The sequence below is a fragment of the Pongo pygmaeus genome, chromosome 1 (assembly GCF_028885625.2).
Source record: "Pongo pygmaeus isolate AG05252 chromosome 1, NHGRI_mPonPyg2-v2.0_pri, whole genome shotgun sequence".
In the NCBI taxonomy this organism is placed as follows: domain Eukaryota; kingdom Metazoa; phylum Chordata; class Mammalia; order Primates; family Hominidae; genus Pongo; species Pongo pygmaeus.
This window is the reverse complement of record NC_072373.2, coordinates 204,732,179-204,746,957: the sequence shown is the minus strand read 5'-3', so window position 1 is coordinate 204,746,957 and position 14,779 is coordinate 204,732,179. Positions and strand designations below refer to the sequence as shown.

Genomic DNA, 14,779 nt, shown 5'->3' with positions numbered 1-14,779 from the left:
GCCGACTGCAGGCCAACCCTCCACCAGGAGCCTCGGGGGGGTGCCGCGGGCACCGCAGCGAGGTGCAGGCGCCACCGCGCCCTCACTCCCCACGCCGAGGAGGTGGCACTGGCTCCCTGCGGCCGCGGCCGGGGAACAATGAAGCGCCGGCTTCTTTAAGGGAGATACCACCGCGCCGGCGGGGCAGGGGACGGCGTCCCCCCAGATGATCGCACCCAGCCCCGCGCCGCCGCCGCCGCCGCCGCCGCCGCCGTCTCGGCAACTGCACCGCCCGCAAACATGGCTCAGTGACTCGGACAAAAGCTGCAGTCTCCCTCCCGGCGGGGCGGACGCCAGGCCTCCTTGGTCGGGCCGCACCTCCCCGCGGGCCCGCCAAAAAGCACCGCGCCCCGCAGGCACCCGAGACCCGCGCGGAAGATGCACCGGGCGTTCCACCCCGGCGAGCCCCGCACCCCAGCCCGCAGTTCGGTAGGTTGGAAGGGGGCGGGTAGGGGGAGGGGAGGCCGCGGCCGGGCGCGCGCAGCCCCAGGCCCGGACCTGCCGCAGCAGACCGTCCCCGGGGCCGCGGGCCCTGAGCGCCCGCTGCGGCTGGAGGGTGGCCGAGCCCCGGCGTGGCGTGGCTTCGCGGTCCCCGAGCCCGGCCACCCCTGCGGCGAGCAGCACCAGTGGTGCGCTCCGGAGCGCGCACACCTCCGACGACTCCGGGCTCTGCAAATCCTCGGGAGAGGGAGGAGGCGAGCGGAGCGCCGGCCGCGCGCCTCGTCGGTGGCGCGGAACGTCCCGACTCGCGCTACGGAAAGCCGGAGGGGGGCGGGGCCGTCGGCGTAAGGGGGTGTGTCCGCGCGCACCACGGGGGCGCGCGCCGGCTGCTGACTGGAGGCGGCGGCAGTGGAGGCGCGAGCTGCCCGATAATGGCGGCCTGCAGAGCCCATGAGAGGGAGAAGCGGCGGCGTCTACCCTGAGGTAAATCTGGCCCTTCGGCGTGGCGGAGAGGTCCTGCTGCAGAGCCGACGGCCCTGCATGTGCCTCCCTCCCTGGGAGGCCTGTCACAGACCTGTCAGCGGAGTCATCCCGGGGAAGGCCCTGCGCTTCTCAGGCCACCGGCCCCAGTCGCGGCCTCCTCTCATACCGGGGCCACCTCCCCCTGGCCCTCAGCCCCCAGCCCCGAGGAGTTGAGGCAACTGCAGGGCTGGCTCCTCTGAGCGAAGGGGCTCGGGAGGCTCCCCTCCGGGCTTCATCTGAGCACGGCGGAGGAGGGGGAGGGCCTGACACTTGGCCAATGAGCGCGGCCTGAGCCGCCGCGTCGGGCAACACCTCTGGCCGGGACTGGCCCTTCCCGGGCGCCGGCAGGTGTCTGGCCTGACCGGCCCGCGTCCCAGCTCCTGGTTAGAGCAGCGGGAGCGAGGGCCCGCCACTTTCGGTCGAAAGTCACTTAGGTTCGCACCGGATGCCTTATTGGATCCGGGATCCCACGGGTTTCATAAACACCCCTCTCCTCCCTATTCAGGAAGGTGCTCTTCCCCATGGGGACTGTACCAGGCTGGAGAGGACATGACACTGCTTCAGAGACACGAACCACCTTGAGTGGATGTGATTGGTGATCCCCGTAGAGCAGGAAAGCTCGTCTGCTGTGCAGCCGGCGCAGAGGATTCTGTGGCAGGAAATTAGACACTAGGAAATTCAGTAGCGATTTGAAGGGTGGATGTCCAGTTAGAGGAAGTGGGACTGAACGCAATCTCAGAAGTCATTTCTTTTTATTAAATCTATCCTATGGACTTAAAGTAGTGGATCCCAACTTCTCAGGCTCTAGGTTCAGTAGCCTTTTGCTTCTCCAGCTGTACAGAATAAATATTGTACAATCTCAGGTTACTTTTCTTGCCCGTGGTCACAATCTACAAATGAGAATTCGTTCGTGAAGTTCGTTATAATCTAGAAATTCTTTGGGCACTGAGGAAGCACACTTTAGACTTTCTCCATTCAACACATGAGCATTTCTGTGCAGGGCCTTTGCTCTCGCCTTTAAACCGTTCAGTAAGTTGAATTCCCAAGAACTCTGTCAGAGAGCCCCTTGATATGCAGGATCTTTGTTGGCAAAAATGACCTAGAACTAAATAGATATTGTTTACTCCAGCTCTCTTATGATTAGTAGAAAGGAAACAAAAATTTTAAAATAGCTATTGTTAAATTACTACAAAAAGGTAACTGTATTCTAAGTAGCTTACTTTATTTTTAAGTAAACGTTTCTGGCCGGGCGCAGTGGCTCACGCCTGTAATCCCAGCACTTTGGGAGGCTGAGGCAGGCGGATCACGAGGTCAGGTGATCGAGACCATCCTGGCTAACACGGTGAAACCCCGTCTCTACTAAAAAATACAAAAAAATTAGCCGGGTGTGGTGGCAGGCGCCTGTAGTCCCAGCTACTTGGGAGGCTGAGGCAGGAGAATGGCGTGAACCCGGGAGGCGGAGCTTGCAGTGAGCCGAGATCGAGTCATTGCACTACAGCCTGGGAGACAGAGCGAGAGAGCGAGACTCCGTCTCAAAAAAAAAAAAAAAAAAAGAAACGTTTCTTTTCCACAAACTTTATTTTCATTTATTTTGTAAGAAATAAGGAGATGACATAAAAGACAAAATTAAAATATGAATAGATAGAGTTTGGCCACTTACTTTTACATAATGAAAACAAACATTTTCAGTTCTATAAATGATTTGGTGCACTTTCAGGCCTTAAGCATAAGCCAGGTGTTTGTATTTCTAATTGTGGGGGGGTTTTGTTTTTGCTGTTTTATGACCATTATGTGTGTGTCAGCCTGAAGGAGAAGCTGGGATTTTGCTTGCTTGCTTGTTTTTTCCTGATCAGTAAATAAGAATGCTGAATTTTGGGGGTGTATTTTTAACAGTGACATTTTCAAGCAGTTCATATAAGAGACAGCATACTGTAGTGCTTCAAATCGTGGTCGTCTGAGGCAGATGGCCGGGTTTCAAATCCCAGGTCCACCAGTTACTAGCTATTGACCTTAGGCGTTTCATTTAACCTCTCCATTATATAGTTTAATCTATAAAAAGACCATAATAGTATCTACCTCATAAGATTATTATGAAGATTAACTGAATTTAATATTCTAAAGAGCTTAAAACAGTTCCTGATACATGGTAAATACTACCTGTTAGCTTTATTGTTACTATTCTTAAAATTAGATTTCCCCTAGGTATAGCAAATATCCTTCAAGCACTGCAGACAGTCAGACAGATGACAAGTAAATCATACATAAGAAGAAATACAAGCCAGTAGGTATACATAATTTCAACAGAGCACTTTGTTGATTTTTCCAGAAACCTCGACCTTGAAGATGGTGAGTAGCCAGCCAAAGTACGATCTAATACGGGAGGTAGGCCGAGGTAGTTACGGTGTTGTGTATGAAGCAGTCATCAGAAAGACCTCTGCACGGGTGGCAGTGAAGAAAATTCGATGTCACGCACCTGAAAATGTTGAACTAGCCCTTCGTGAGTTCTGGGCACTAAGCAGTATCAAGAGCCAACATCCAAATGTGATTCACTTGGAGGAATGCATCCTACAAAAGGATGGGATGGTGCAAAAGATGTCCCACGGCTCTAATTCTTCCCTTTATTTACAGGTATGTGTTGTTGATTGGGAAATAGAAATGATTTGAACATGGCATTGGCCAGCAAGAAGAGGAATGAAAGGGTCAGACAAACGTTTCCCTTTAAATGCAGGTGTTTTGTAGTTACAAGTAGATAAGTGTCTGCCAAGAATTGAGTAGATGTTTGCTTTAAAACAAGGTTTTATTTAAACCTGTGATGCACATACCTAAAAATAACATAAGCCACCTGTTATGCAATGGTACTTGCCAGTCTGCATAGGAATGGGGCAAGATAGGAGCTAGAGAGGTGCTTGAGACTACAGTCTAAACCTCATTTCTTTGAAATCAATAATTTTGGACTTGAGGACAGAAGAAAAGGAAAAATTCCACAACCAATAGCAACACCCCTAGGTAATTGGGCATCTCTTTTATAAATCACTGGTTTGAATGTAAGCCTCTGCTGTTTTAGAGGGATATTTGGTTTCTTCACCATGCAATTCCAGTTAATTTTCATGAAGTACATGATTTAACACCTGAATGTTATTAACAGTGCTAACAGCTAACATTTGAATTTGCACACAGTTCCATGCTCTGTGCTGAGTGCTTTAAAAGCAGTTGCTCAAAACAATCCTATAAGGAAAGGACTATTATTATCTTCATTACAAATGAAGAAACTGAGGCTTATAGTATAGATAATGAATTTATCCAAAGTCACATACATAGTAAATGGTACAATTGGGAGCTGGAGCTAAGAATGACAGCTAAAGCTTATGCTTTCTTAACTCCCAGATTACTCTTTTGTAAACCTGGGAAAGTGGAAAAGCTTTTCTGTTTTTCTTTTGTTGGCTTCTGCCAGAAATTAAAATCTCTAGTAGCTCTATATTCAAAGAATAGAAAATATATTAAGACATAGCTTATTAAAGGCTAGGGCAGAATTTCTTAAAGCTAGTCATTCTTGGGCCGGGCACAGTGGCTCACGCCTATAATCCCAGCACTTTGGGAGGCCGAGACGGGCGGATCACGAGGTCAGGAGATCAAGACCATCCTGGCTGACACGGTGAAACCCCGTCTCTACTAAAAATACAAAAAAATTAGTTGGGCGTAGTGGCGGACGCCTGTAGTCCCAGCTACTCGGGAGGCTGAGGCAGGAGAATGACGTGAACCGGGGAGACGGAGCTTGCCGTGAGCCGAGATCATGCCACTGCACTCCAGCCTGGGCAACTGAGCAAGACTCTGTCTCAAAAAAAAAAAAAAAAAAAAGCTAGTCATTCTTGGAAAAGAAAACAACTTTCTTTGAGTGTGTCTAAATTCAGAATTTACCATCAGACTTTTACCATTTAAAAGTCTGCTTTTGGGCTGGGCATGGTGGCTCATCACGCCTATAATCCCAGCACTTTGGGAGGCCGAGGCAGGCGGATCACCTGAGGTCAGGAGTTTGAGACCAGCCTGGCCAACATGGTGAAACCCTGTCTCTACTAAAAAACTACAAAAATTAGCCTGGCATGATAACCTGCAACTGTAGTCCTAACTACTCAGAAGGCTGAGGCAGGAGAATCTCTTGAATCCAGGAGGCAAAGGTTGCAGTGGACCAAGATCGCACCACTGCACTCCAGCCTGGGGGACAGAGCAAGACTCCACCTCAAAAAAAAAGAAAAACAAAAGTCTGCTTTTGGTCAGGCGTGGTGGCTTACGCTTCTAATCCCAACAATTTAGGAGGGTGAAGCAGGAGGATCACTTCAACCCAGGAGTTCAAGACCAGCCTGGGTAACATAGCAAAACCCCATCTGTACAAAAAAAAGTGCAAAAATTAGCCAGGCATGGTGGCATGCGCCTTATAGTCTCAGCTACCTGGGAGGCTGAAGTGGGAGGATCACTTGAACCCAGGAGGCAGAGGTTGCAGTGAACTGACATCATGCAACTGCACTGCAGCCTGGGTGACAGAGCGAGATTCCGTCTCAAAAACCAAACCAAAACAAAACAAAACCTCTGTTTTTAAAACAAGAAAAGTTTTGGACTAGGAACAACAAAAAAAACAAATACACGAATGCATGTATTAAGAAACTTGCAAGTTTCCTTGTATGATGAGCAGTATTAGTCTTGAGAACTTAATTTATATTAATTTATATTGCAGTTTAGCACTCTGTGCCCTGAAGTTTTTTTTTTTTTTTTTTGAGAAGAAGTTTTTGCTCTTGTTGCCCAGGCTGGAGCGCAATGGCACGATCTTGGCTTACTGCCACCTCCACCTCCTGGGTTCAAGCAGTTCTCCTGCCTCAGCCTCCCGAGTAGCTGGGATTACAGGCAACTGCCACCACGCCCGGCTAATTTTTGTGTCTTTAGTAGAGATGGGATTTCACCATGTGGACCAGGCTGGTCTTGAACTTCTGACCTCAGGTGATCCACCCACCTCGGCCTCCCAAAGTGTTGGGATTACAGGCGTGAGCCACCGCGCCCGGCCTTTTTTTTTTTTTTTGAGACAGAGTCTTGCTCTGTCGCTCAGGCTGGAGTGCAGTGGTGCGATCTCGGCTCACTGCAACCTCCGCCTCCCAGGTTCAAGTGATTCTCCTGGCTCAACCTCCTGAGTAGTTGGGACTACAGGCGCCCGTCACCATGCCTGGCTAATTTTTGTATGTTTAGTACAGATGGAGTTTCACCATGTTGGCTAGGCTGGTCTCAAACTCCAGACCTCAAGTGATCCATCTGCTTCAACCTCCCAAAGTGCTGGGATTACAGGCGTGAGCCACCTCACCCAGCCAATGCCCTGAAGTTTTCCGTTTTATGACAGTAAAAATAACTATTTAGCCTCTGTGCATTTTATTGTTTGCTTTTCTTAAAGTGCTTATTATGTAAGTTGAATTGATAGAAAATATGGAAACATTCTTACTGTGTTCTCTCTGAAAAGTGGATAGAGGCCAGGCATGGTGGCTCACACCTATAATCCTAGCTGAGGCGGGCAGATTGGCTGAGCTCAGGAGTCTGAAACCAGCCTCAGCAACACGGTGAAACTAAAATACAAAAAATTAGCCAGGCATGGCAGCGTGTGCCTGTAGTCCCAGCTACCCAGGAGACTGAGGCAGGAGAATTGCTTGAACCCGGGAGGCGGAGATTGCAGTGAGCCAAGATCATGCCACTGTACTCCAGCCTGGGTGACAGAACGAGACTCCATCTCCAAAACAAAAACAAAAACAAAAAGTGGATAGAAAGCCAAACATGGTGGCTCACACCTGTAATCCCAGCACTTCAGGAGGCTGAGGCAGGCAGATCACTTGAGGCCAGGAGTTTAAGACCAGCCTGGGCAACATGGAAAAACCCCATCTCTACGAAAAATACAAAAAGTTAGCCGGGTGTGGTGGCACACGCCAGTGGTCCCATCTGCTTGGAAGGCTGAGGTGAGAGGATCACTTGAGCCTTGGAGGCGGAAGTTACAGTGAGCCGAGATTGGGCCACTGCACTCCAGCCTCGGCGACAGCCAGACCCTGTCTCAAAAAAAAAAAAAAAATGTGGATGGAACCTTGCTGAACTTTACATTGAGTTTTAGAGACTAAGAGGCATGATCTATTTTGAACTAGAAAAGCAAAGATATTTAAACAAAAGATTTATTAGCTGAGCATGGTGGCACGCACCTTTAGTCCTAGCTACTCAGGAAGCCGAGGCAGGAGGATTGCTAGAGTCCAGGAGTTCAAGACTGCAGTGAGCCATGATCGCACCACTGCCCTCTAGCCCTTATCACAGAGTGGGACCCTGTCTCAAAAATAAACAAATAAACAAACAAATGTATTATTTAGTGCTGAGTCCAGATCCAGCAATTGTTATAGTAGCTAGGCATTAGCTCATAAAGTTTTAAGATGTAAAGGCCTACCAGACTTGATTCAGTGATTTTTATATCTAAAGCACCTTTTTGTTTAGTAAATCTCTTTCATCTTTTAAAGCCTGATAGACTTCTGTTTCACTTATGGTATGTTTTGCTAGCTGAATGACCTTGGATAAATAACCCAAGTCTTCCTAGCCTCTATTTCTTCATATTTAAGATAAGGGGTAATAATATCTACTTTGTATAGGAGTTGTCAAAATTAGAGATGTTGCAGAAACAATACTTGGTACATGTAAGTACTCAGTAATTGGTACCTCTATTAAAATTGTCTTTTCTATGGATTTGTTTAGTTGTCCAGGCATTCATCAACACATTTAGCAAGTGCCTTCTCTAAATTTACATCTAGTAAAGACAACCAATATTTACATTTAGTAAAGACAAACAAATCTGTAGTATGACTACAGAGTCCCTATGCATGGTATATTCTCCATACAGATTTAAATTTTTCTCCATGTTTTTCCTGATGTCTTCTTCCTTGTTCTCAGTTGGAATCATTGAATCAGTTCCTGATAGCCAAAAGCCTCACCTAGAAGAAAATGTAAAACAATTAACAGAGGTTACAATCTCATGCATAGGAACCTAATGGCCAGTCCATGTACTTGTGATAAATATCATGAATGAGAAGTACAGGATGCATACAACAGGGAAACCTACAGAATCCTGTGTTTCAAAAGTTACGAATCGTTGGCTGGACGCAGTGACTTACGCCTGTAATCCCAGCACTTTGGGAGGCTGAGGCAGGTGAATCACTTGAGTGCAGAAGTTCAAGATTAGCCTGGACAACATGGTGAAACCCTATCGATACAAAAAGTTTAAAAATTAGCCGGGCGTGATGGTGCATGCCTGTAGTCTCAGCTACTTGGGAGGCTGAAGCAGGAGGATCATTTGAGCCAGGGAGATTGAGGCTGCAGTGAGCCATGATTGTGCCACTGCACTCCAACCTGGGTAGTAGAGCAAGACCTTGCCACACACACACACACACACACAAAATATATATATATAATTGTCTAAAACTTGTAGTATGAAGAGGAGTTAGCTAGATAAGTGAGAAAAATTTCCTAGGCAGAAAAAAACTGTACATACAAAGGTCTTGAAGCAAAGCACATGAAGTGTTTAAAAATTGAAAGAAGAGGCTGGGCGCAGTGGCTCACATCTGTAATACCACCACTTTGGGAGGCCGAGGGGTGGATCACAAGGTCAAAACATCAAGACCATCCTGGCCACAATGGTGAAACCCCGTCTCTACAAAAAATTCAAAAATTAGCTGGGCATAGTGGCGCAGGCCTGTAGTCCCAGCTACTTGGGAGGCTGAGGCAGGAGAGTCTCTTGAACCTGGGAAGCAGAGGTTGCGGTGAGCCCAGATCGCGCCACTGCACTCCAGCCTGGCAACAGAGCGAGACTCTGTCTCAAAAAAAAAAAAAAAAGAAAAAAATTGAAAGAAGATAGTGAGATAGTGAGAGTTGTTTTAGATGAGGCTAGAGGGGACAGCAGGAGTCAGAGCACACAAGGTCTCATAACCCATGTTAAAGAGCTTAGACTATATCCTAAGAGAACAGGGAAGCCATTGAAGGGCCTTAGTCAAGAGAAATCAATGGCTAACATCCTCTACATGTTAAAATAAGCAGATTGGGCGCTGCATTTCCATAGCTCTCAGCCAGAGGCCCCGTGGCCTGTTTTCGTATGGTTTCGATGCTAAAAATAGTTTTTAGATTTTTTTTAAGACTTCTGGGGGAAAAAAAGAAAGGAAGAAGTATATGGTACAGAGACCTTATGTGGCTGTCAAGCCCGAAATATTTACTATCTGGCCTTACTCTAAAACATTCTTTGAACGCTGGGACTCTGCATTGCTCAAAGCTATTTAGGAAGTTTGCTTTTGAGAGTAAAGACAGAAGAAGAAAAGCATGTTTAGTATCAGTGCACCTGGTAAATAATTATGTGATCTGTACCTTTCTTTCATTTTCTGTCTCACTGGCAAACATGTGCAACAAGGAAAACTCATGCAAAAGAGATATCTGCAGATCACTGCAATTACTATTGTCTGCCATGTGGAGAGATGGTATGAAGAGATGTTCTTTGCTTGTGCTTTCCCAGATGGTAGAGAAAGTACCAGTAGATTTAAATGTGAAATTAGCAATTCATTCACTCTTCAGCAACTCTTTGGCCTTTTCTGTTCAACTCATGGGTCTGAAAAGGACACCATACAACAAATGCTTTTAAAAGACAATATACGGGGCTGGGTGCCATGGCTCACGCCTATAGTCCCAGCACTTTGGGAGGCCGAGGTGGGCGGATCACGAGGTCAAGAGATTGAAACCATCCTGGCCAACATGGTGAAACCCCATTTCTACTAAAAATACAAAAGTTAGCTGGGCGTGGTGGCACGCACCTGTAGTCTCAGCTACTCGGGAGGCCGAGGCAGGAGAATCTCTTGAACCCGGGAGGTGGAGGTTGCAGTGAGCCAAGATTGCGCCATTGCACTCCAGCCTGGTGACAGAGCGAGACTTCGTCTCAAAAAAAAAAAAAAAAAAAAGACTATATACTGTATTTTAGAGTGATAGTTCATGTCCAGTGAAGTAATTCTATTGAATTTCAAGTAAAGGAGAGTTATAACTAGATAATAATAACAAATAAAACTGTGATTTAGTCTAGGTTTTCAGCTTGTGTGAAAGAAGAAATATACAAATTCAGAGTTGATTTTTTAATATCAAAATGCATATTTGAAAACAAAATAATATTTAAAATTTAAAAAAATGCATATTTTATTTTTATAAATTGGTTTTTAAAAGTCATCCAGTGAAGGAGCCAACATATTTGCATTCTGCCTATAGAAGTTTATGAAGTAACGATGTCAGTCTTTATTTTATTAGTGACTACAGGAACAGCTATTTCTGCAACGACTGGTTGTTCCTTGATCATTTTTCTCTCGATTTCACAGGTTATGTTGATAGTGTCTGTGCAATGAGTAAGAAGTATATTTCAGGCGGTTTCATTGAACAGAGTTTCCTAATTGAGGTTTATACCCCAGCTGGCAATTTCCTAGGTCTATCTGCTGAAACTTTGGTCTTTTCATGAAGCTATGAGCTAGGTGGGTAGAGTTCAGCTCCACTGACACATGGAGAAAATGTGTGGCCACTTGGACGCTTTTCAAAATAAAGCTATTTTAAAATTTTTACCCCTTGGTTTAGAGCTTTGGTATATATTTATCAGAGACAAAATGACAATTTGAAGCATTTTTTAAAGTTTAAAATAAAATGCATATATGAAAGCACTGATTAAATAAAATATTTATAGAGTTTCCACTTAAAGGTGGAGACTGACTTAACCTTTCACTTATTCTTTTCCTATAACTGAATTGTATAACCTATGCAAATGATTGTAATCTTTTTTTTCCTTCTTGTAGCTTGTAGAAACTTCATTAAAAGGAGAAATTGCCTTTGATCCCAGAAGCGCCTATTATTTGTGGTTTGTGATGGATTTTTGTGACGGAGGAGATATGAATGAGTATCTGTTGTCCAGGAAACCCAATCGTAAAACTAACACCAGCTTCATGCTTCAGCTGAGCAGTGCCCTGGCTTTCTTGCATAAAAACCAGATCATCCACCGAGATCTTAAGCCTGATAACATCCTGATTTCTCAAACCAGGTTGGATACCAGTGACTTGGAACCTACACTCAAAGTGGCTGATTTTGGTCTAAGTAAAGTTTGTTCAGCCTCTGGGCAGAACCCAGAAGAACCTGTCAGTGTAAACAAGTGTTTCCTTTCCACAGCATGTGGAACAGATTTTTACATGGCTCCTGAAGTTTGGGAAGGACATTACACAGCAAAAGCTGACATCTTTGCTCTTGGGATTATCATCTGGGCAATGCTGGAAAGGATCACATTCATAGACACAGAGACAAAGAAGGAACTCTTGGGGAGTTATGTAAAACAAGGAACTGAGATTGTGCCTGTTGGGGAGGCACTTCTGGAAAATCCCAAAATGGAACTTCTCATTCCTGTGAAGAAAAAATCTATGAATGGGCGAATGAAACAACTGATTAAGGAAATGCTGGCTGCAAACCCTCAGGATCGTCCAGATGCTTTTGAACTAGAACTCAGATTAGTACAAATTGCATTTAAAGATAGCAGCTGGGAGACGTGACACATATTATTTGCAAATACCATGGATGATATGCTGCTTCTGTTTAACAGTGATGCAACATTATGTGGCTGAAAAAGAATATAAAAAGCTAGACTCCACCCTCTAAGGGTTTAGATTTTTTGTGGGATTTTTTTTTTCCTTATTTTTCTTAAATCCAAGTTGGCCGTTTTATTAGTATGTTTCAAATGTGTATTACCAATGTGGGTGTAAATTTTTAAAAAATGATTATTGATAGAAGTTTGGCAGGAAAATTCTTTAAGAGCTAACAAGAGAAGAGAGTCCAGTTTTCTGGAAATATGTCTCTAAGTATTTTAGACATTCCTTGTCAGTATTAGGAATTTCCATGGGAAAAGAGGTTTGCATGCTGGTAATGCAACCTTTGAAACTTTGTAAAGGAAACATATATGTATATATTTATGTATATGTAAGTATGTGAATGTGCGCATTTTGCATTCCATATGAAAAAAAATGCCACGTCTGTTTAAATTATTTGATGTAGGTTTGGGTTTTTGAGATTTGCTGGTGAAATCAGTGACAAAAAATAAACAAACCTTCCCTTATCTTCCTACTCTGCCCCTCCCCCTAATGAAATCATATTAAGTTTTTTTTTTTTTTGTAATATACAGCTTTTTTTTTTTTAAAGGCATCATTTTGTAGGGTCTAAAATTATCTGGCAAAACATAAATGGAATTAAGTGATCCAAAGCTGCTGAAGTATGTTTGAACTCTCCAGTGCCCTATAGCTGCAAGAGTTGAATTAGTCATGCAGTCATATGGTAGCAGGTTGGTGATTCAGTCCGACCTTCTTTAGGTAACCGAGCATTTATTTAACCAACTAAACCACTGCATTGGGACGTCTGCACTTGAGCTTCTACAATCTGATATAAATCTGAATACAGGATTATTCTGTTTCTGAAAACTTTGCTATGTATGAACTATAATACTTGATATATTTTTGGTTTGAAGACTTTGTCTAAGCCTCATTATACTGAAGTTGAAGAAACCAAATGAGCTCCACCCTCACTTTGCCTGCCCTGATATGGTCACTTGTTGAGTCACTGGAGTTCCTTTCATTTTGGCACTGATGCTGTTTCCTCTTGTCTGATTTGAGACAGTACTGGTAATAATATGGTCGTTGAAAATGTTGATCACCTTTATCTAAAGTGGGAGAAGATACACATACAGTATGGCAAATGGATAAAATATTGTGGCATCAACTACTTTTAAAGTAGAAAAGCTATCCATTTTATACAATCACTGATATAGTCTATGTCAAAAAACAGACCATTATTCCTCTTGAAGTTAGTTTGATGTTATCTTTGTATGGTTGTCTACAATTTGTTTTCCTGTAAATGCAGATAGTTAAAATCTAAAGGATAGAATGCTTTCCTAAAACAGAACATTAGCCTTTAAGGTTAAATAGACTTTACATTGTATCTAAGTTAATCTTTATAAAGCACTAGAATTTTTGGTCAAAAGTCAAACAAAATAGTATTAGAATATTGAAATTATTGATAGCTTGCATAATCTCAGCTTTTTTGAACTTCCACAATTTTTGGAATATGTCATAATTTTTTTCCCTGTTTCAAATGTGTTCAGAGGAAATAGAATGTAAAACATGACAAAAAAAATTGCAGTACATAAAATTTCTGGACTATGTTACTTGATCTGGAAGTTTAAAATTTGGACTAAAAGGTTTTATTGAAATAAAGCCTCTTAAAATGAAAAATCATATACTTTTAACATCACTTTTAAGCTAATAAGTATAAGAATTCGTTTGGAAATTAGAGGTGGAAACACACTGGAACCTCATGATAATTGACCCTCTGGATCACCAGATTAGTTTAATTTAATAGATACGTCCAAGGAAGTTGAGCTATAGGGAGTAAGAAAAAGCATCATGATAATGTCTAGTCAATAACGTGACACTTCAGCAGAGATTCATAGATGATGGTATGCCCATGCATCATTTGCTCTTCAAATGTCTATGTGCTTGGAGCCACAGTTTCCTAAGTGCATAGTTTTTGGTCCTGCCTCATGTAAAATAGTTAATGATTATCATTTACTTGGAAACGTTTTACCTGTGAAGTGAAATTCTTTCATTGGGGGTAAGGGTATGAGGTGATCAGGAAGTTTCTTCTGGAATTTTATCAAGTCCTTGTATTCTAAAATAGCCAAGCAAAATGATAGTAAATTCTTTGTCTTTGTTCTTTCAGTCAGAGGTATCTATTAAGTACCTACTGTGTGCTCAGCACTAAAGGTTTGTTGATAAAATGACAATTAAAAAATGGCATTTAGCCAAAGGCCTTTTCCAGCCAGGAGTAAGAAAAGATGGTTAGTGATATTTGGAAATACCTGGATATTTGCTAGAGAAAAAATGAAAGCAAAACTTTGTACACAGTGCCTTGCCCATAATAGGTACTCAATAAGCAATTGTTCCTCATAGAGTCTTTTGCCATGGTTTATGGTGTTTTTTGAAATTTGTCTTAATTGAAAAAAGACCAAATATTTCAAATGAGCTTATAGGCAGCTGTGGCCAGTTAAAATATGGGATTGTACAGTTAGTTCCTAGAATGTTATTTTGCACTAGTTGTCACTTAGAAAGATGGGGTTCCTGTAGATTTTTTGGTGCTAAGGGATACTTTGTCATTATGATGAAGTAAGTGTTAAGTGTCAGATAAATAGCACACAGAATAGTTCTTTCTGCTGATCTGTTTTTTCTCTTCGTTGTTGTTGTTTTTAATTGTAAATTGTTATCAAACTATTGTAGCAGCTACAAAGTAATTCACCAGCATGACAAAATGGTCAAAAAATAAGTCATCAGCACTTAAGAAATGAAAGCAACTTTTGAAATTTTCTGTTAAAATTGTCAAATATATTTTATGAAGAATTTATAAAAGGGGAAAATGATTGTAATTTATTGTTCATGACTTTTTTTTTTTAATAAAGTGAGTTTCAACAAAAAAAAAAACCCTGAAAATTCTCCATTGCTGCTTTAGTGGCTCTGTGAGTAGTTCTGTAGTACTTCATGAGCATAAAATAGAAGGGATAAAATCTGAAACAATGTATTTTTCAGACTTACCTATTAAATGATTCTGAAATAGAAGTGATTGCCAAGGAAAAGATGATTGAATTATAGGAGTTTCAGCATTTCAAGTTCTCTAAAATTTTAAT

At 43.1% G+C, this 14,779-nt stretch overlaps 1 protein-coding gene across 2 annotated transcripts; it reads left to right on the top strand.

Annotated features, from left to right (window-relative positions):
- The first annotated feature begins 233 nt into the window (after positions 1–233).
- PDIK1L (PDLIM1 interacting kinase 1 like) lies at positions 234–14,576 on the top strand. Of its 2 annotated transcripts, none has more exons than XM_063658232.1 (3): positions 234–468; positions 3,329–3,630; positions 10,866–14,576. In XM_063658232.1, the coding sequence occupies exons 2-3, from the start codon at positions 3,346–3,348 to the stop codon at positions 11,604–11,606; spliced, it is 1,026 nt and encodes a 341-aa protein (XP_063514302.1). In that variant the 5' UTR covers positions 234–468; positions 3,329–3,345; the 3' UTR covers positions 11,607–14,576. The 2 variants fall into 2 exon arrangements, with proteins under 2 accessions (XP_063514302.1, XP_054302869.1); XM_054446894.2 differs by lacking the exon at positions 234–468 and adding an exon at positions 851–963.
- Positions 14,577–14,779: the final 203 nt, after the last annotated feature.

Excerpts from the sequence above, each read along its gene's own strand:
- PDIK1L (XM_063658232.1), top strand. The coding sequence starts at position 3,346 with ATGGTGAGTAGCCAGCCAAAGTACGATCTAATACGGGAGGTAGGCCGA. Across the intron at positions 3,631-10,865 it reads ATTCTTCCCTTTATTTACAG|CTTGTAGAAACTTCATTAAA; the intron begins GTATGTGTTGTT and ends TCCTTCTTGTAG.